A 20,805-nucleotide genomic window follows, 5' to 3' on the forward strand; every position below is an offset into this window, starting at 1 on the left:
GAAGACCGTTGATTTAATTTTTCCTCCTCTTTTTAACGCAGAACGTAAATCAAATTTACTGCTCGAGCGTTTCAGGCAAAACGCCGCGACCACGATATGGAGAATTATTTAAACTGAATATGAACGTGGATAACAAATTGGGTCTTGCTCGCAAAACTACTCGATATTTTGTGTTATCGAGTTACCAGTCCGTTTCGAGGTCAATCAATTTTATTTCAATGAAAACATTTTCATACCTTAAGTAAGATTTTAATGTCAATCATTTCCAACCGAGTTCGATAGATCAAAGGTTCTCGTTATCAAGATATTTTTTTTCAAGCTTAATTTCAGCCATTTTTTCTCATAGAAGAAAACAATAATGGACGATAATTGTCCAATTGCAAATATAACAAAGCAGACATTTAGATCCTTTAATCGTAATGCTTCAAAATTATCATTCTTATGGTTGTGATGTTTCCCTAAGTTCAGTTTCATTTTTAAAGCATGCTCCAAAACTGATCGTGCTCTCCATAACGGTGGCAATCCAGCTTGATTCAATCTGTTGATCAAGGTATTGATCCTTTCTCGAAGAAACGAGTTGCTTGGTAGAAGACAAGCCAGATAAAATTTAGCTGAAACAAAATTTTTATATCATTTTTATCTTATAAAGGCTTCTTTTTTTTTTAGATTTTTCAACCTGTAAACCGTTTCTGTATTTAATCCCATTGGTTTCCTCGTCAGTCAACTCGATTTAATGCTCTGTTTAGTCGATTTGTTGTCCAGTCTCATCGGTTTACCGTTCTGTCCAGTCGTTTCGCAACTCGAATCACCCCTACAGAGCGATCTACAGAAAATCCAGCAAAGACCCAAATAACTAACTACACACTGAAACATACCTGGACATTTTTTCATACGATGCACCAACTTTTCCCCGTATTTATTTCTCAAAGTGTGACCTATCAAAAGATAGTGCTGCTTTCTAAGTAATCCACTGACGTTACGATAAGTCGCTGTCATTTCAATATTATTAGGAATATAAATCATCTTCTTCTGAAGTCTTTTGAAGATTGGGTGTAAATTGAAATCGTTCTTGGTACCAAATAAATCTTTTGTACTTGCAGAATATCCAATAGGCAATCCAGACTTGTCCAATTCTTTCAGACTATTAATTTCTTTGTAATACACGTTGTTAGCGAACATTGTATAAAGCATGCCATTGAATACTCCCACTATGGTGGTGCTACTGATTAGAACGCCAACTAAAAGACATCGTTCGCTTGTTGCATTAGGCAGTGGTATCGGATATCCAGAAATAACGAGCAGCGTATGGAGTGCTATTCTCTGACCGTCGATTTTCTTCAATCTGAAAAGACGAAGAGAAAATTTAGTATAAAGAATTTATGGATGTATGGATAAACTTATAAATACCTTCTTGATGCAAATACTTGAATATAATACCATGCCAGGTACGCCAAAGTGGAGGATAGGAAGATGCAGAACCACACGGACAGTTGAAAAATCTGATATATCCTTAAACCCTTTGGTATATTCGCTGCTTTCGGCGTTATCACGCATACTTCATCAAAGCCGACGGTCGCGGTAAACTCCATACCGCTTATATCGTTCCCGTACCTCTTGACGAAGAAAAAAGCAAAAGAGGCGACCACTTTGCCTTCCAGTAGGTCACCTATATAGATGGCAGAGAAAATTCCTTCCTGGACAATATTCTATTTCTTGTTCGATATCTCTTTACTCCTTCGTTATATGCATTCGATATCAAAGAAAAGATATTTTAAATCTGAGGTGCCAGTTTTTAGTGAATTCATTGCGAGTGAAATGTTAAGAATCTTAAGAACATTACCTATGGCTCCATTGAACTTGCCATTTTCCATTTGATACCCATACGATTCGTTGTCGGCAGGTTCGATAACATTTACTGTAAAATTAGTTTTTCGAGCTAATACACCCAGTAAGATTCCACTGGTCCAATTGTATCCTCCAGAATAAACGTATACAGAGTTAGGGTCGATTTTCCCTTGGATTTTCGCCCCTTCCTGGTCCTGATGAAACATGCTCACGTTAAATTTGTGCCCTTGGAAGTTGATGGTACGTCGTTGATGCAGTGTCGACAATAAATGCAGCATATGCCTTTGAGAGGTCATCTCCACCCTCTCTAATTGTCCCCAACCTGAAACAGACGTTTTATTAAAATGTTAAAACGATTTTGTAACGTCATAACGGTACATTTGACAGTGTACGGTCGTGTGTTATAAATTGAATGTAACGAGGTGCAAATATATTCCATGCATGGAGAATATTTAGTTATCGGTCCATGGACATGTTTATGCATTTCAGCGAGTTAAATTCATCATTTTCTTTATTTCTTTTGGCCTGTTTTCCTTGAGTCAATGGATGGTGTTTATTCTTTTTCTAAATCAATGCATCGTGTACGCGGAAGTATTTTTCAATGTAAATTTATGCAAAATTATAGATGAGAAATTTATTTTACAGATTTTTCTTTTCGTCAGAAATTTTTTGGATATTCTAAGCCATGGTGCATATTGTTATTTCAGTATTGCAATTATATTTAAAATACACGTGCTTTTGAATGGAAAAATATTTGCTCAGAATATGTTTAATTTATAAACGATACGAGAACTGATATAACGAAGGAAATTTCAGAGAATTTAATGTCGTCAATTAAGGATATTTATCAGAGATTGTTAATTGCAATACTTGCGCTACATTTCCGTGCAAGTGTACGAAACAATGCCCAATTAAAAGCGTGTAGCGTAACGAATAAAATTCCTAGATAACTTTAATGAACACGTTAACGAACGCGTTAATTGTATCCACCTACTTTTTTCTTTGTTCATCATGAACGGATTGTACGCGTATGAATTGAAGCCTCGATTCGACAGTGGTTCGTTGAAAATCACGTTTAGAACACGATGCTCCGACCACAGTTTCCTCAGTATTCTATCGATCATTTGTCTCCTGTCTAGTAACATTTCCAAAGCATCATTCCAAACAGCTAGCACGATGAAATGTTCTCTGCTGTTCAATACGATAGACGTATTCAATAGTTTCTCGAAAGCATCATTGTCACCGAAAAATATAACATTCATACTCCATACATCAATGAAATGTTCATCGTTCTTCCTCCAATTTCTTTTTACATTCCATTTGTTATGCAAATGATTATTTAGACTATTATGTTTTATTATATTTGTAGTTTGCTCTTGATACACGTTTGAGGAAGAATATATTTTCAATAAAATAACAGAATTACAGTATTCGTTGGTGGTTCGAAGAAGAACCTGAAAAAAGTCTTGCAATGTTTTTGTACCATTTGTGAAAATTCCATGGAACACAATGGTTTTCGTCTTTTGCATGGTGCACAGTATCTCTGTCCAGTATTCAATAGCTTTATGGAATCTCTGTTGGTGATTTGAATCATTATTCTCTGTTACCGATGACTGGAATAGCAAACTTCCTAGGAGTATCGTTTTCAAAATCATCTGAAAGAAAATTTAGATCTTTATTGAATTTTGTTTAAATTAAGAAAAGCTATGGCTCGAGTTTCGATTTTCGTTAAATCCTCCGGGTTGTTAACGTTCCCCAATTTCCGTTTCAGCTGGTTGTAATTATGAGGATTTGGAGACGAAATTATCTTCTCGAATTCAGAATTTCTCTCCAATTCAGTCCAGTTCTAGAATTACTGCATAGAGGAGGTATCTTTGATATTGAGATTTCTCTGGTTCAGGTTATCCTCTGGATCAGTGTACCAGTGTACCAACGAACGACCGTAGCCTTTCTTCGAATCTCCGTAATAGGGCGAAGGCTCTTGAAGATTCAGTAAAACATACTCTGTTTCAAATTATCCTCTAGATCATTGTTAGCTTACAAGTTCACCATTTTGCTCGAATTACTGCAATTACCCATACGACTGTCTAGGTCACTGATGGATTGCTGTTGAATGGTTTCTCTTCTCATCGAAATCAAGAGGATCCAGAGCTTCTCTCGAATTACCTCAGTCAGTATGATATTTGATCCTTAGATCGCTATTAGCTATCAAACTCAGCGTTTTCTCCAATTGCTGCAATTAGTAGGATCTGTAAGCTTCCGATGATTTCTATTTTCCAGGAACTCTGCTTAAAGCGACCCAGTTTCTATCAAACACCTTTCCAACATCGAAACCTGTCAGAAAATAAAGCAATTTTGTATTATTCCATTAAAATCTCGTTCGCCATTTGCCTGGCCGTATCCGAAAAACAATTTACCACGCCTGGTGTCGTCTGAAAAGTTGACTGCTCGATTATTCTGGAAAGCTCGTTGACTCTGCTGTGCTCTCGATCATCCTGCCTCGGCACGTCCTCTTTTAGGATCGAATCGCTAGATAATAGAGGTTGGTAGGTGGACATTTAAGCGATGGGGATCAACGGATCGTTTGGCGAGGGTGAGTTCGTTGAAAAACAACACAGCCGGTGGAATTCACATCCTTATCTCGAAGGAGATCGATCGAGAGAAACGGTGAAAATTTAATGAGGCCATTTAACAACTTGGTCAACGCTGTTGCCGAAGACAACGTGACCGTCTACCACCTTCGAGTGTACAGAACGAAACCCTGTCGGGCACGATTTCTTCCCTTTTCGCCACTTAAATTAGAGGGAAGTGCCATTTCGACACAGAGTAAACAAAATGAAAGGAGGGTGAAGTCATCGGCCCTGAAACAAGAAGCAAAGAAACAGAAACACGTTAAACGAATTCCTAGGGTTAATGCGAGCCTCGTAGGAGGACACAGAATTGTCCCCGTACGCAATTGTCCGGAAATATTTGAAGCAGATGGCAGGCTTAATGATCTGTCAGACATGGAGGAGCCACAATTGCGATGCAAACGTACGCTCGATTTACTCGGGGTAAACAAGATAAAGAAGGCGTGGAACGTCATAAAAATCTCCCTTCGTTCATTTTTCTGACTAAAAGTTAAGTTTCCTTCTAGGTCGAAAGGTTGTTTTTCATCGGAGAACATCGAAAGTGAGAAATATTCTAAATGAAAATAAAGACAGAGATCTCTTTTTTTTCTCTCTCTTTAGATTTTTGTAAAACTTTGCGAAGAAACTTTTACTACCAGGTGGTCCAAGTTTATTTGATCTTGCACGAAATCCTTCGGCTTGATCGTTTCTAAAAGTCTTCTATTTGCTTCTAATTTCTTTCCTGTTGCTGTTCTTTTATAACGGAGGCATAAAGTATATTTGTACGTTTCATCGTTTTTCATCCCTTCCTCTCGAAGAAAATGAATCGTCGCCGAGGAAAATGGAGGGTTTCCTGACCTATTTTGACGCTTGATAAACGACCGGCAAACCGGGTTATGGTTTCTTGCCATTTTATTAAGCATCGACTTATAGAAAGTTGCTCGAGAACAACTTTTTCCTTCCACTATTTCATTTGCAAGAATAATATTAATCATTAACCGCATTCGATACCATCTTGTGGCAAAGTAAATTCTAAACTGAATACATACAGAGTTACGTTTAAGAAAATATTTACCTTAACATACAAGTTTCCCGGAAATCTTCGAACGCATCAGACGTTTACTCGAACTCTTCAATTACCTCAGCCGAAGTATATTATTATTAAGAAGATATTTCATCCTCGAACACCAGTTTCCCAAGAATTCTTGAAAACGTCGAGTGAAATCTTTTCTATCTCTCAGTTTACGCAATACTCCTGAGAACAATTCCACTTCCGGTGAAACTATACACCATACGTTCTATTGTCTACTTCCTAGAATCACGTGACAGAAAGAGATTCAATAACAAAAAATTCCGGGTACGTTTTTATATCCTCTTTTCTTACCGTCGACTTTGCCAACAAACGAGGAAGTTGTTTGACGTTTATTGCGAGCTTCCGCTTTCGTGCAGGGGTGATTTACGAGAGTTAAGGGATTCCTTTTACAGCCACTGTCCACCTGGCTGATTACTCTTTACTCATCCATGCATAAAACTCTTAAACGTTTCTAATTTTATGCTCTTTTTGTCTTTATAGACTTCCGGAGAAGCGGTCCATGAATATTTATGCATTTCTCGAAGCTCACGTGACAATTTTACCTCGGCTCGAAGACGTTAACTGGAAACTAGTAGAAGTTCGACAGCTTTTCTACTTCCGTGGTTTCTGATTCATTTAACGTCGTCACTCCTGCAATTAGAATGATACATTCATCTTTCAATCTCCTCTTCATTTGCATAATGATTCCTCTAACAAGGAATATCCTTCTTTATCCTAAACTATATTCTTTTATTGAGACTAATTATTCTAATCATCTATCGAATCAAGATACAAATAATTTAAAATTGATACTAAATTTTATTCGCAATGACCCTGAATTCCATCCTCTCACCTTCGCCGTCGTTCAACCCGAATTTCAATCGAACCTCGTCGACTTCCTATTGAGATACATCGGAGATAAATCCATCGAGGCATACACAGCGAGGGACAGGGATCTGTCGATTAAGGCTACTTGGATGAAACGTGTTAAAGCCACCTGGGTCATCTCTGTTCGTGATTTATACAGTCTACACAACTACATCTACTGGCAGCCGAAGTTATGGAGGTCCAGCAATCAGTATCTGATCATTTACCTTGGAAAGCAGGTGACTTTGCCTTGGAGAGACATCTTCAAGACCCTGTGGAAGCAGTACAGTGTATATAAAGCTGTGATCATTTCTGTAGAGGATGATTTTCAGTGTCTAATGAAATACATGCCTTTTGATGATTTCCAAAATGATTTCGGTGCTGTTTACAAACTGTGCCCCAAGGATCTTCAAGGTACAGTGGATATAAATGTATTGAAATGCCTGATTCCTTAATTTATGATCATTCGTTTTGTGATTTAGGATACTCTATGGGGTTGAAGGGCATCGACGAGATTCATCCCCCGGAGAAACCCAGAAGACTCTTTGAAAATTTTCAAAATCTACAAAATTATCCTGTAAACGTGATTACTTTCGAATCGCCGCTGATGAGCATTTCCTACGACAATCAGAATCGTACGAAGCTAAGGAAACTGGATGCGAGCGTGCTGTATACCTTGGAGAAAGCATTGAAGGCAAACTTCCGTATAAAAGCAATGAGAAAACGTGACTTTAGGCCGGAAGATCCGTTCACAGTATCTTTAAGGAATATCGAGAATGGAAACGTTGAAATGGTGATTGCAAGTTTCTTCATCAAAGAGTACAGCAAGTTTCGCAAATTTCAATTCACTTGCGCCGTTTATGAAGACAAAATGTGCTTCATGGCGCCTGATTCTGGCTTGGTGCCGAAGGCATACATGCCTCTGTTACCTTTTCGAAAGGAAGTGTGGTTGATTCTCTTCGTATACAACATTGTAATCACGTTACTCTGGTGTTTTCTGAGATATATCAACCAACAGCTGCGACAGAGAGCAACTGAACATCATATTCGTGGCAATCAAGCTCGTAACAACAGCCATGAGTTGATCGATCCATCATCAGTCACTGGGTTCAAGCCTGAAAGCTCCAAAACATCTAAAAAATCTCAAAATCTAAACTTTCACTCTTTAATGGAGTCAGAATATCAAGGACCATCAGAAATACCTCGGTGGTTGTCATTCATCTTCATCTTCCTAGAGATGCTCTTTTATCCTCTTAAAAATGGAAGCAGCCTAACGCAGAACTGCCTTCTCTCATCTACCCTCTTCTTTTCTCTAATAGTCAGTGGATTGTATGAAAGCTGTTTGGTGTCCAGTTTGAACAAACCCTTCCATTATCCTCAACTAGAGACCCTCGAAGACGTGGTGGACTCTGGAAAGCCTATAATTACTAAATATGGTAATCTGAAAAGCGAGTTCCTAGATGATTTTCCACTGGATAGAAAATTGCACGAGCAGATTCAAGTAATTAATTCTAATAGATCAACCAAAGAATTTGTAGCATTTGAAGATAAAATTTCTATTACCAGATATTATGCGATGCAGCTGGAAAACTATCCCTATTTCGACAAAGATGGTAATAATTTGTTGCATATCGTTGATGAGTGTCACATGAATTACAGAATTGCTTATATATTAAGATTAAATTCACCATATACAGAAAGGGTGGATTTTATTCTGTCGAGACTCAGAGAGGCTGGACTGCTAATATTTTGGTTTGATAGAATTCGGTACCCCTTGGAGATTGTTAAATTTAAAAGGAAAGTGGAAATGGAGAAGAAGAAGATCAAACTAACCCTGGATCATTATTCTCTGACGTTCTTGATGCTTTTTGGGGGATTGTTTTGTTCCATACTAATGCTCTTCTACGAGATTTATGCTGGGAAACGTGAATAGAAGAACGAGTTTAGATATGGAAGCTTGTTTCACGTGTTTTTAGATTTATTTTTTGATGCTGGATGGAACTGGACATCTCGTGAAATTAAGCGTTTTATGTGAACCGTGAAAATTCCACGAATTTTGTCCTCAATTTGGATCAATCGAACAATGGGAATGGTATTTTAGATAAAAAAAACTCAGCATTTTTATTGCTATGTGGTTTCATTTATTCGAGTAGACAGCTGTTTACCGGTCGGATCGATTCCATCGTCGAGGATTAAGTTTACCGTGTCGTTAGAATTGTCTTCTTGGTATTGGGATATTGACCATGTTCTTCATCGTTGATTTATCAAAAAATCAATTTGACAATGTATTTACCGAATATTTTCTCTCACTAATTGCACCAATAAACTTCAATTAAAAAGCAGAAACATTGTCTGAGTACGAGGCAACTTAAAAAGTTTAATTAAAAAAGGAAAAGGAAACTATGTGTACTTTGCATGGAGAACATCCAACCGTTTCATTTCTTATTCGTTGAATGAAATATTCCTAGAAAAACAGACTAATTTCCATATCCCTTTCCCGATTTTGTCTTTCCCTCCAGCATTTTCAATTTTCTACTCTTTTCTCTTAGAAGAGGACGAACAAGTTATTGGAGATTGTTCTGCCGCAATTCACAAATAAATACGATCGTGCTTGTGGCCAGACCGAAATGGAGAATCACAAAAGGTATAAGCAGATGTCTGATCGTGATCTTCCGATGTTCCGTCGTATCTTTCTCTTGAAACAATTGTCTCTCCGATTGAAACATGTCTCGATACCATTTCCCATAGAAACCGGCGTTGTTCAATCTGCCCAGGATGCTGTTTATGCGATGGCGAAACGGTGATCCTGAAACAGTGTTTGAGTTTTACAAGCGGTCATCTTGTGATTTCGATAAACGACGAATATCTTATTATTTCCAGGCTTGTATTTCTCTTTGGTTATAAGTAAAATAAATAAATAAATAAATAAAGAAGAGTGTTTAAACCCTGCATCTAAAAATTTGTAATTTTTTATATATTCACAGAAAGGTAAAAATCTGCAGCAACAGCTTCAAAGGTTCAGTTTATTTCAAATCAAAAAGCTTTTCTACCTACTCACTCTGTCTGTAATTTCGATAAATTTTGCATTAAGAAATATAATATGCAGAAGGAAAAGTAGATTTCTCTTTAAACATCAACCTATTTATTAACATTAATTCTTAATTTTAGAAGATGAAACGAACCTTTGGTCATCATAAATCCGAGTATATAATGTTTCGGACATTCGTTGACTACGTGCACGTTTTTGCTTTCTTCGTATTCGGCGTACTTCAAAGACACGGTACTGAGCCGATGAAGAACAGCAGCATCCTTTGTCACGAACAATTTTCTATGCGCTTCCGAGTCATTTGCATATTGTAATCGTTGTTGAAGTCGTTTCAATAATGCCGAAGAATCATCCGTTAACACGTCGTCCAAAACGTCTTTTGCATTACAGAGAATTGGAAGTCCTTTGAAAAAGAGCATTCATTAATAATAAAAAAAAAAATCATAGGCAAGATTATCTCGTAGTTTTACTTCAAAATATAAAAATTGTATTACCACTGTTTTCTAATTCCTCCAAAGTATCAATATCCTTATAATACATTTGTTTACCCATAGTAAATGCAAGCTGAGAGGTGAACACTCCGTTTAGAATGATACTCATTAACATAGAACACATCAATACCAATCTCTCTGGGAACCAGGGTCGTTTAGATTTGAATGGTTGTATCGATTGTAGATACATTTCAACTAAATATTTGATCACTGATGATAGATGAGACCAAAAGTTTCGGGAGGCTCGTTTCGAATAATTCCTTTTCGTTTCCCATTGATCGTTCCGTTGCTCTTCGAGTGGGTAAATTCTGTAAATGAAACGAAAAATGGTATTTATCATTTTTTCATTTATTTACTATCGTTGTAACAGATGTATGCGTAGTGACGTCAAGCTTTCAAAATACACACACACACACACACACACGTTAACACGAGGTGAAAACGATGAAATATGTTTCCTGATTCTACGTGTTTGCTTTTCTCTTTTTTATAATTCAGAGTATTTGAATTCATTGCAAAATACACAATGTAAAAATTCGGAGAGCGTAAAGGGAAAATTATGTTTAAATAATGAAATGACTTCGAAGATAAATACTTTTTGAAACGTGTTTTAAATTTTTTATACTCATCTTTTTCGTACTTCATCTCGAATACCTATTGATTTTTAATGCCGTAAAATAATTAATTTCTTATCTACAAAGTTTATTGGGATTCAATTCGAAGTATTTGAAATATTTAGATTGTTTTAATAATGATGATTTTCCCTTTGCTTTTCGAAAATCCATAAATCCAAATACTCTGAAAAAATAGAGCTTACAAATACGGGGAAAATAAAGGATTGAAAGGATTGTTTTCCATTGAAATCCTCGTACAGTAGATCGTTTGAAAGCAAATTAAAAGCGCTGACTTTACTTCCAGCTCACCTACCGTTGTTCTTCCTTCCTCATTTCTTCATTTTTTCGGGTATTATTTTGTCTCACGAAGTAGCAAAAGATTCCTGTTACTTTTGCAAATAATTCATAGAAACATTGCTGTTCATATTTATAAATATTATCCAAAGTTTCACGATTCTCTTCGTCCTTTAGAGCCATAGTAATTACAAAGATTACAAAATATCCAGCAAATATGAGAAACCAAGCCTCTTCACTGAAGATCTTAACGATTATCTATGAAAATTAATTATTCTCATTAATCCCTTGTTAATTACAGCAAAGACTTATAAAGATGATGTGATACGTACCAGATGATCAGGTATGGGTGCTGCGTTAGGCACCAAAGCACAAAGCATGTCACTAGTAGTCACAGTAGTGAATTCCACTTGTCTAGTCAAATAATCTTTTATAAAAAACTCATTAAAAGTAACATCCGCTAATTGATACGCCAGATGACCGATCGTCCCAACAAAAACTCCATTCTCCTTCCACCCATATTTCTCAACAGACTTCATCAGAACAGTGGTGACGTTCAACTTCTTGGTAATTTCCTCAAGATACTTGAAGTTAACGCCCGAATATCTACCCCGATGCAGGGGCATCAAGCTCGTTCTGAAGATAGAGATCTTCATGGGATACGATTTGAAATTCTCTCTCCGTTCAAAGAAATCTGACACATCAGTATCATTAGGTTCATTGATAATCAAAAAACTGTCGTGATTATTCTTCACGCTGTACCAATCGCAGCTGCTGTTTAAGAAGCGTTTAGATTGATATCCAACAAAGTCGATAAAATCATACCTGATAGTCTTTTCATTGATAAATAGAATCACTTTATAGATCCTCCTGAATCTCCAGAGCTTCTCGAATCCCCATTGAAAGAATCTCTCCAATTCAAACCAGTCAACGAATCGATGACTATTGTCATATAAAATATAAAAATTGTCTGCTTGCCAGAATGAGATCAGATGGGGTGAATTAAAAATCTCTCTTAGATGATCAATGTTGTAAAATAGTATTAGGATGCAACTTCCTGGGTCGAATAATTCATAGTCTCTATCCATGTTCTTGTACTTCAAGTATATTAGATGTTTCAAGGTAACCAGCTTGGTAGAAACATTCATGGTGTCCAAGATGTCAGGAACGTTGAAGGTGTAGCTTTCCTGTTGATAATTATCCAAGACTATGGTCAGCAATTTGACGTTGCTGCTTCTGGACCATTTTTCCACGAGCGAGTAGACAGTAGACAAGTTGTCAGACTTTGGTGGCGTTAGAAACAGGCTAGCGACGTGGAATTGAATGGACGAGGAGGTCAAAATAGCTAGGAAGATCCTCGACATCCTGTGAGCGTTTGTCTTGTCACACTCTTGGAGCAGAGTAGAATTTATCGATGGTGCAACGTACGTATCTAGGCACCTTTTCGTATTTTAACGCCTTCACCTCGATTTCCTTTTTCTTCTCAGACCTGGAAATAAATTTCAACGTTTAAGAAAATTTCATTCCACGGTAAGGGAAAGTTGTCTAAAGCGTTCTTAAGAATTAGTTTCTTTAGTCCCTTACCCCTAGAATCCCTGCCTCGAACACGAAAACATTTAGACGAAGAGAAAAGGATATACAGAGGCAACTTCGTAACAAGTTGAAAACTTAGGAGAACAGAAATTGATGCAAAGCCCTTTGGCGAGGATAGGGGAGGTGTCTCGCTAATTCGATTACAACACAGGTGGCTTCGGTTCCTCAAGCAGCAGCTTCTAGGCTGCAGAAAATCAATTAAACTTGCTCACTGAACCCTTCTGTAACATGTTGATTGCTATACAGGTCATGGAAGACGATATATTAGATACCCAGCAAAAAATGAAAGGAGGTACATTTTTAAAAGCAAAATTATATCATTATTATAGCTGATGATGATTACATTATCAACACCATAAAATTTATAGCATGGTCCGAAGATGAACTACTACTTTTTTTACACCATCTAAGTCCTTGGATTTTTAGAAATATGGATTAATCGATGCATTTTTCTAGAAAATACTCTTCTTCAAAAGTTCTCTTTAGACGACAGTTTTTATTAACTGATTGTCGTGAATTGATTAGCTGAGCGAAATAATTAGCAACGTTTACTCTTGTTTTGACAACACCAGCTGTGCTTAAAATCAGAAATTAATGGTTCGAAATAAACAGGTTCGCTTATCATTCTAAATAATATGTTGCAATATGTTGTGGTAAATTTAATGTACGGCTTTTGAAATTAAATTTTCCATTGATTGAGAAGTTAATTGCTTCGAAAATTCTCTATTGAAAATCTACAGTGGAGAATAAAAAAATACCCTTAAAAATATAATTAAATCAAGAAAGGAAAATATTGCCACGAACAGGCGTTTCAAGATAAAAAGGATAATAATTCCTACTTTGAAAATTATCACAAATATTTCATTATTTTTTTGAAATGTAATTAAACTTCTTCCAGGAATAATATTTTAATTAATAATAAATTTCTTAGAAAACAGAATATACTGCCGTGTCATAAGAATCTTATTGAAAAGATTCTATAAGAATATAAATAAATTTCTGTGACGGGAAGTAATGAAATTTCAAGGGGGTTAAGAATAAAATGAAATAATTAATTGTTTTCAACGATAAGATGAAAATATTTCCATGAACAATAGAATTTAATGAATAGAGTTGGCTGAAGCTCGCCTTTTCTTCTCCTGTTTGAAATAAATTGTTGTTTCCAGCCATCTAATTTACGCGTTCAGATATTACACCCGTGGCAAAATGTTTCTATTTCTTTTTTAACCCACCCTCTGAACAAGATTTTCATTTCCCTCTATTGGTCAGTTATTTCAATGAAACTGAAGCGTCATTATGAAGATCGATTAAAGTCAATACATTTGACTTAACGTCGTTAAGAGAATTCCGTTTTGATAGAAAGGATACCTACAAAATTCCCCTCTGATCATATTAATTATGATACCCCATCAGTATTGTACAATAATTTCATCAGGGGTGTTTAAATTAATACCCTCAAGGGAATTACCAAACCTTGATACAAGAAGGGAATTAATTATTCACGTTCCCTAATTAATTGTTGGGTAATTCATTATCCATTTCCTTTAAAGAACATTGTGAACCATTCCTTTAGTAATATCATTGTACCGCAATAACTGTCTGGTGCACCTTCAATAGCAAAAATATTGCATAAATGCTGTATTCTGTCAGCTGCAATCACTTCACTCCCTTTGAGTTTCTTACTGCTTCCGTCTCCACCATGGAATCTCTGAAAGGAAAAGAAAAGAACAAATCACTCGTCTTTCCGATTCAAAACTTTTCTGCACGAGATTACTGACAGTACTGAAACGTTTGTTTTAACCAAAAGTCCCAGGAGCATGAGTTGGAATCAAAGATATTCTGATAAATGAATAGTTAAAGAGGGATATCGGTATCATTAGGGGTTGAACAACGATTTTGTGAGTAGGGTGTTCTCGATAAGATTTACGTTTATCATGATCTATGGATAACAATTGGTATCATGTTCTCTTTATAATTTATTGGAATCGAGCCGATCGTAGATACTGGGTAATTTAGGGCGAAGACCCTCCTGTTTTATGCCTGAGAATGGGAGGAGAATAGCTATGGCTGCATTAAATGTTAAACTGGTGATTCCTGGGGAAAGATGTTATAACTTAGTAACAGGAATTTTAATTGTAATATTTGACAATTTGAAAAAAGCTTGAATTTAAAATACGACTATTCATATTCCTAAAATTAATTTTTTCACCCTGAGTATCTCAGAGGCCCCGAAAATTTAATTAACTAAAAGTAAAAATTCCAAAGCTACCAAAGTTATCAAAATTTCAAATGATCCATATTACAAGAGTTTTTGGTACAGTAGTAAAAGTTCAACAATTCTGCCTTAATAAAATATGGCTAAAATATGTACCTATCCCAGGTTACCTACAAACTATAATGTGAAATTCAGTTTTAGTACAGCTATCTCGACGTTGTCCTCCGCTTAACGTTAAACGCATGTCTGACCATACTCTTCTTATACTACTGCAGGCGGAGCATGAATATCTAGGCCGGCAAAAAGGAACACGCTCCACCGGTGTATACTAACTTCTCTGATTCTGTGTATGAAACTTTTCAAAGCTGGTTGGAGAAAACAAACCTGCGGTAACGCGATATCTCTGACAACCTTACTGTTTGTCTTTTGGAGGAGGTTGAAAGTTCGATCGATCGGAGGTACCCAGCTGCACCGCGTTGTTTTGTCATCGAAAATGGTAAACGATCGTATCGGGTCTGCTTGGAAATTGTACCTTCAAAGTTTCTCTCACCATTCGGGCAAACTTTTTATTCTCACAAAACGTATGAAGAAACGATGGAATTCTCATGCTGGTGCGAAAGTTCACGGCCAGGACTTGAATACGGTTTCCCTTTGAAACAGAATTCCCTCTCTCGATACGTTACAAGCTGAAATATTGCTACTTTTCGAACAGTATTTTCTAATGGAACAAAATGATCTTTTATGGAGGAACATTTTCTAGTTTTAACCGAAGAGAATGTGAAATATCGGGAAGAGAATTTCGTTTGGAACGCAATAAAATTGCTAATAATAATAAAAAATCTGAACTCTTAAATTTCTATCAGTGTTTAACAAAATTATTAGCCTGTACAATGTTTGAACGATAACTTACGAACGTCTAATTTGAAACAAGGCTCGAGGAGGTTGTAGAAACTTCAACCGGAAGTTTCGTCTTCCGAAACGAAGTAATAAACCCTGGCAAAGTTTTCCAACGAACGGAAGGGGTCGTTGAAAAATACATCCTCTCAAAAGCATGTCTTAATGGGCGCGTAAATATGCTATTCGTTACTCTCAGGAAGTAACCCTGCTATTCTACTAAAATCAACAAATTGAGGGGAGAAATGTTTCGTGAAGAATGTCGACAATTTTCATTGAGCAATCAGCGTGTAATAATTCAATATTAAAGTCACATTTTCGCTCGCGTCTGTTTATTATTGGCTCCGATAAATCCTCTTTTAAGCGATTCAATCGTGATTGAATTAACTGCTCGTTGCAGACGTTAAGGGTATCGATCTTTAACAGCATCAATATTCCACGTTCGAGTTGGATACAGACCGAGTGACTTATTTAGCCCCGAAGAAATGGTGAAAGTAATTTGCAGGGAAATTCCAATGAATAAACCATTGTGCGCCTCGATACTGATTTCCATCACGATTTCAAAGCGTAAAACTCAATGCTGACGTGGAAACCTAACGACGGAATGAGAAAAAGAAGAAACGAAGAAACATAAATCAAATGTCATTTTTCATTTAAAAATCCAAGTTGGTGTTGAAAAGTTTTAACTTGTCTGTGCCGAGCTATGGAGTATCTATGTCTTTTTATTAAAAGTTGAAAGAAACAGACTACATTAATCTGTATCTTTCTGTCATAAAGCTTATTTCGTTTCAAGCTGTTTCTTTTATCTATATTTGCTCTTCTCAATATTAAAATCAGCCTATAAACTTTCCATCAGTATTTTCCAGTCCATCAAAGGATTCTCTGCTGATCTCGAATACCACATAGAAATGCAGTGGTACCTCGGTATACGACCTTAATCCGTTAAAACTCCTATTGATATTATACCTATATTAATGGGGTTGTGAAATTAAAAAATTCACACAAAAAATGTATGTCGTATACCGAACAGGACGTATTTCAAAGCAGATGTATACCGAGGTACCACTGTACTTCTAATTTAGTAAATGAACCCATGGAAATTCGAGCAGCAATCACACAGGGATAACATTTCAGTCAATGTGTAACAGAGCTGTTTTACTCAGTTATTCTGTCGGTGCACTCGTATGGAGCAGAATAATTCCAATACCAAAGAGATCGATCAACACCCGAAGCTTTTGACTTTTTTCGAACAAAGGAATTCCCGTCATCTCGCTTCGACCCGATGTGTCTCTAATTGCAAACGTTGATGCTGTTCTTCGTGGAGTAGCAAGCATCGCGCAGGCTCCTTCGACAGCACAGACACGCCAGTTCGAGAGGGAGAACGGTAAAGGATCCTCGTGAATTTTCACCAGTAACCCCGTGACCACCAAGCCGTCCTCAACCGGTGCCAATTTGTCCCTTCCGCTGTTTCGTGGTTCACCTCGAGTAACCTGTTGCCCCGAAACACAATTTTCGGCCAAGTGTTATCAGTCCGCCCGATGGTCTCCCATCGATCATCTATTCCGGCAATCACGATGATGGATCGATCTGTGAAAATAAATTGATTGATGTGTAACGGTGATCAAATCTGGAAACGATCATTTTAAATTCCTTCCAATCTGTTCTTTTTATACACGTTGAACAGACGTGAAGAAAATTGGCGTGTTAAAATTTTGGAAGAAATCCAAAAGAAGAGGAAGACTGCTCTTTCATTCCTTGGTTCTTTTCGGGGTTTTTACGGTCACGTCTGAAAGACCTGTTGCTTAACAATCAGTTACCGAATAATCTGTGCTAGACATCAGAGGAACACGCGTGAAATTACTGTGACTTCTGCGACGATTTTGCAGAGATCTCCTTTGATTTATCGTGGCGGTGAGAGAAGAAGAAACCGGAGGAAGAAAGGGACTTTCAATGAGCTTAATCACCTTTGTTCCTCGTTAATGAAGATCTAGAAGAATCGACACAGTAAGCGAAGTTCAATTAACACTTCTTGTTTGCACTGAAATTTCCTCTTTGATTTGTAACTTTGAAGATTAAAGTGCATGTTTTGATATTCTTTTTTTTTTCATTTGGAACAGAGGGGAAACAATGAAGTTATTGGGCCAAAAATAAACTCTTTATGGCCCCGGGTTTCAGTTGAACGAGAAGCAAAATAAACTGTTCCATCGATATCCATTATCGTCATTCTCGAATATGACCCTTTGCATTGGGGTGCGAACGTCGTTTCCACACGGTCCATAGAATTCTGCTGTGTATGTTTATGATTTCCGTTATCTCGCAACCAATTCAACGGCTTCATGACAGGAAATGCAAATATTTTCATGAAAATCATCTTATAACATTTATTCTGGAATCTTTGCTATCTCCTCAAATCTTCAGAGTTAATATTTGAGATGTGCAAAGGTGTTGGTTTGATCTTCGTATCGTGTATAAAAAATTAATCTATGAACACTTGGTACACCCTTATTTCATCCTTCTGTTTATAATGAAATGTCAGGTCAGATTTTTTTCAACGCCTTCTGCTTGTCTAGTTCCTCGCAAAATAAAAGTAACATCCAATTCTGTATAATTCTTTCATAAATAATAAAAAGAAAATTTGCCCAAAATAATAGTAGAAAAATTATTTCAATTTATTAAAAACAATGATCGATTTTAAAATAAAATGAAGCAACTCTATACATTTATTGCATTATCATGAGGGGTAATTAACGAGAATGCATATTTACTTTTTTCCACGTTCAAACAATTCCATTAAATTTCCAATATAATTTATTTATTATCCTCGTTACTGACCCCAATTAATTTTACACTATTTATTCAGGAATTCATAAGTTAATTTATAATTAAAAGTACGTTCAGTTAAAAACGCGTTTGTTACGATGTAATTTCTCTACCGAGGCTGGTAGATAATTAGCTTTTTCGGAGATCTTTATCCTTCAAAAGCTACGCATGTTCTTTTCTTTCTTATATTTGGTGGAACACAATTATTAATATTAATGTCACTAATTGATAAGTACATCTTCAGATCCAATCTATCATTCCACTTAACAAGATAGATACCTACAAACACATTAAACATGTCTGTGAATCGAAATTTTATAGAACCTGTTGTTTTACGATCGACAGTATATGAATAGTTTATAGAGCGAGTCCAATTGGGATTGTTACACTAAACCCATTGTCACAGGGCACGATGAAATTATGGACGAAGTTGAACCATGTCGACAGTGTGGTATTACAGTGTTCAATACATATAAAGCCAAACGTGCGAGAGCTTTGACAACCAATCTAATCAACTAGCATGTACTCCAAGTATTCTAAACATTGACAAGTTGGACGTGAACTTTAAATAAACCTATGGCTAACCATGGTGCAACAAGCAAATACTCGAAGCATGGTATTTTGTTTGCCTGAGTTAGAAATTGATAACAAATTAGGTGGTTTAACATTGATTGATTTGATAAATAAGATTTCAACCTGGGAACCGTGCTGTTTTGGTGAAAAGTTTCTAACAAATATAAGCGAAGAAACTAAATTTAAACTTTTAATGCAGTTGAAATCTTCCTTCATCTGGTTATGCCATAATTATTTTCATTTGCTAATTAATTCGAAAGTTGTTAAGTTCATACGTTGACCCAAATCCTTCAACGCCAGCGAAAAGACACCTCGCTGTTATGAAAAATATAATGTGATGATTTAAAAACAGTTTCGGAAGTGAACAAATTTCAACCGTAAAATGTAGACTGGAGAGAATCTAAATTTAGTAACTTCATTTGTAGAAACACGTTATCAAACATAGGAGACTTCATATGAATTCCTATTTTTCCTGAAAAATATTACCAATTTTAGTTACAAGATTTTCTACCATCGCCGATATTAAACAGAGTGGTAAAAAATTAAAAAACTTTCAAAGGAAGCCTGCTTCTGTTTTCATTTTGTTTGCATACGTGTTCGTGAGCTATGGATGTTTCCCCTTTGAGCTATTTCCCGTGCAGTTAAGAAATTGACAAGTGCTATCGTTATCAAAGGATTTCTACAATTCTGAACACTTGAATATTCCAAGTTTCATTAGCATATAAATACCAGATCGTCTACGAGGACGATGCTAAAATAACTCATTCGTTCATTCTTTTTCTATTCTTTTCCTGGTTGCAGTAGAATAACGATGTCTTAAAAATCACAGTGCAAGAAAGAAAAAGAAATTATATAGGAGTTCAAGACAAATATAAATACGACCAGCTTCGGCCTCATATCAGACCTTTTATTCTGTAACACGATCGGAAAACTAAAGGAATAATAAAATGTGACTCACCGGTCGTAGAATACCATCCAAGCATCCACAATTCAGCTTGACAACTCGATGAAGATGTCTGTGTCATTTTCCATCAAAACTGAAGCACTCCACTCGTTGAAAATTGCATGTTCACTTTTACTCCTACAAAAATAAAACAGAATGAAAGACCAATACAGACACTGACTCTACACTTGCAAAGAACATAGTTTTTTCAGTTCTATTTTCAACGTTATTTTTTATATTCGTTCCGTTTTTTGAGATATAAAGGAAAGAAGATTGAAACTGTCATTTTGAAACCTTCCTTTGTAACACTATTAAACATTCGAAAAAATCCTATTAAACAGCGATGTTAATTAAGCAGATTACTTTTTAAACTTTTGAACTAGCTTTTTATATCCTTCAACTTTACTCCTCTTGCTGCCTCTGTTCACTAACTTCCTATTTCATTTCATAAATTTAATTAACCGAACAGTGAAATTTATTTTAAAGGACAGAATTAAAATTTCAATGAAATAATTTAAACTGTTTCAAGCAAAATTTAACATATATTATCATTTGCAACTTGATAATATTCTAAGATTTTCGTTCACGGTAATGATCACGTATGATGTCACGATATTAAAATTAATATTTCAAAGATACCTGTTATATTTACGGGTGAAACTCGAGCTTATATCGCTTTCGTTCTCAACGTGGAAATTTATTGCATCTTCTCTATTTGGGAAATATTGCATATTTGTAATAATATTTAGGAAAGTTAGAACCGTGTTTATTGCGACTATGATAAAATAACAGGAGCGTGAAGAACATTGTTAACCAATACACAATACCGTTTACACTCTGTTGCACTCGTTTCTTGTTACGACCTTCCGTTTTGCACCTCCGCGAAATTTAGTCGGTAAATGTGTCGTTGAAATTGCCAGCTTCCTATA

General features: G+C 36.1%; 3 protein-coding genes across 5 annotated transcripts; 1 reads left to right on the forward strand and 2 right to left on the reverse strand.

Moving 5' to 3' along the window:
• Positions 1-254: 254 nt before the first annotated feature.
• LOC114872927 lies at positions 255-5,924 on the reverse strand. 2 transcript variants are annotated; one of them, XM_046288857.1, is made up of 8 exons: positions 5,839-5,924; positions 5,530-5,766; positions 4,263-5,418; positions 2,840-4,179; positions 1,841-2,167; positions 1,408-1,666; positions 876-1,342; positions 255-611 (listed from the first exon to the last, which is right to left on the reverse strand). In XM_046288857.1, exons 4-8 carry the CDS (start codon positions 3,498-3,500, stop codon positions 256-258), a joined length of 2,070 nt encoding a protein of 689 aa, XP_046144813.1. In that variant the 5' UTR covers positions 3,501-4,179; positions 4,263-5,418; positions 5,530-5,766; positions 5,839-5,924; the 3' UTR covers position 255. The 2 variants fall into 2 exon arrangements, with proteins under 2 accessions (XP_046144813.1, XP_029036520.2); XM_029180687.2 differs by having other exon boundaries at positions 533-811; positions 4,263-5,766.
• A 264-nt stretch (positions 5,925-6,188) lies between these two features.
• On the forward strand, positions 6,189-8,364 carry LOC114872928. The gene is made up of 2 exons (XM_029180688.2): positions 6,189-6,807; positions 6,876-8,364. Exons 1-2 carry the CDS (start codon positions 6,189-6,191, stop codon positions 8,324-8,326), a joined length of 2,070 nt encoding a protein of 689 aa, XP_029036521.2. The 3' UTR covers positions 8,327-8,364.
• A 141-nt stretch (positions 8,365-8,505) lies between these two features.
• On the reverse strand, positions 8,506-12,513 carry LOC114872926. 2 transcript variants are annotated; one of them, XM_029180685.2, is made up of 6 exons: positions 12,423-12,513; positions 11,171-12,327; positions 10,858-11,096; positions 9,937-10,238; positions 9,576-9,842; positions 8,506-9,199 (listed from the first exon to the last, which is right to left on the reverse strand). In XM_029180685.2, the coding sequence occupies exons 2-6, from the start codon at positions 12,200-12,202 to the stop codon at positions 8,958-8,960; spliced, it is 2,082 nt and encodes a 693-aa protein (XP_029036518.2). In that variant the 5' UTR covers positions 12,203-12,327; positions 12,423-12,513; the 3' UTR covers positions 8,506-8,957. The 2 variants fall into 2 exon arrangements, with proteins under 2 accessions (XP_029036518.2, XP_029036516.2); XM_029180683.2 differs by having other exon boundaries at positions 8,508-9,199; positions 9,934-10,238.
• Between the last annotated feature and the right edge of the window lie 8,292 nt (positions 12,514-20,805).

The sequence above is a fragment of the Osmia bicornis genome, chromosome 15 (assembly GCF_907164935.1).
Source record: "Osmia bicornis bicornis chromosome 15, iOsmBic2.1, whole genome shotgun sequence".
NCBI lineage: Eukaryota > Metazoa > Arthropoda > Insecta > Hymenoptera > Megachilidae > Osmia > Osmia bicornis.

Coding starts and splice junctions, on each gene's coding strand:
- LOC114872926 (XM_029180683.2), bottom strand. CDS start 12,202: ATGTCGAGGATCTTCCTAGCTATTTTGACCTCCTCGTCCATTCAATTC. Junction 10,239..10,857: donor ATGAGGAAGGAAGAACAACG/GTAGGTGAGCTG, acceptor TTTCATTTACAG/AATTTACCCACTCGAAGAGC. Junction 9,200..9,575: donor CGGATTTATGATGACCAAAG/GTTCGTTTCATC, acceptor ACACTGTTTCAG/GATCACCGTTTCGCCATCGC.
- LOC114872928 (XM_029180688.2), top strand. CDS start 6,189: ATGATACATTCATCTTTCAATCTCCTCTTCATTTGCATAATGATTCCT. Junction 6,808..6,875: donor GTGCCCCAAGGATCTTCAAG/GTACAGTGGATA, acceptor TTTGTGATTTAG/GATACTCTATGGGGTTGAAG.
- LOC114872927 (XM_046288857.1), bottom strand. CDS start 3,500: ATGATTTTGAAAACGATACTCCTAGGAAGTTTGCTATTCCAGTCATCG. Junction 1,667..1,840: donor CAAGTTCAATGGAGCCATAG/GTAATGTTCTTA, acceptor CCATCTATATAG/GTGACCTACTGGAAGGCAAA. Junction 1,343..1,407: donor CAAGTATTTGCATCAAGAAG/GTATTTATAAGT, acceptor TCGTCTTTTCAG/ATTGAAGAAAATCGACGGTC.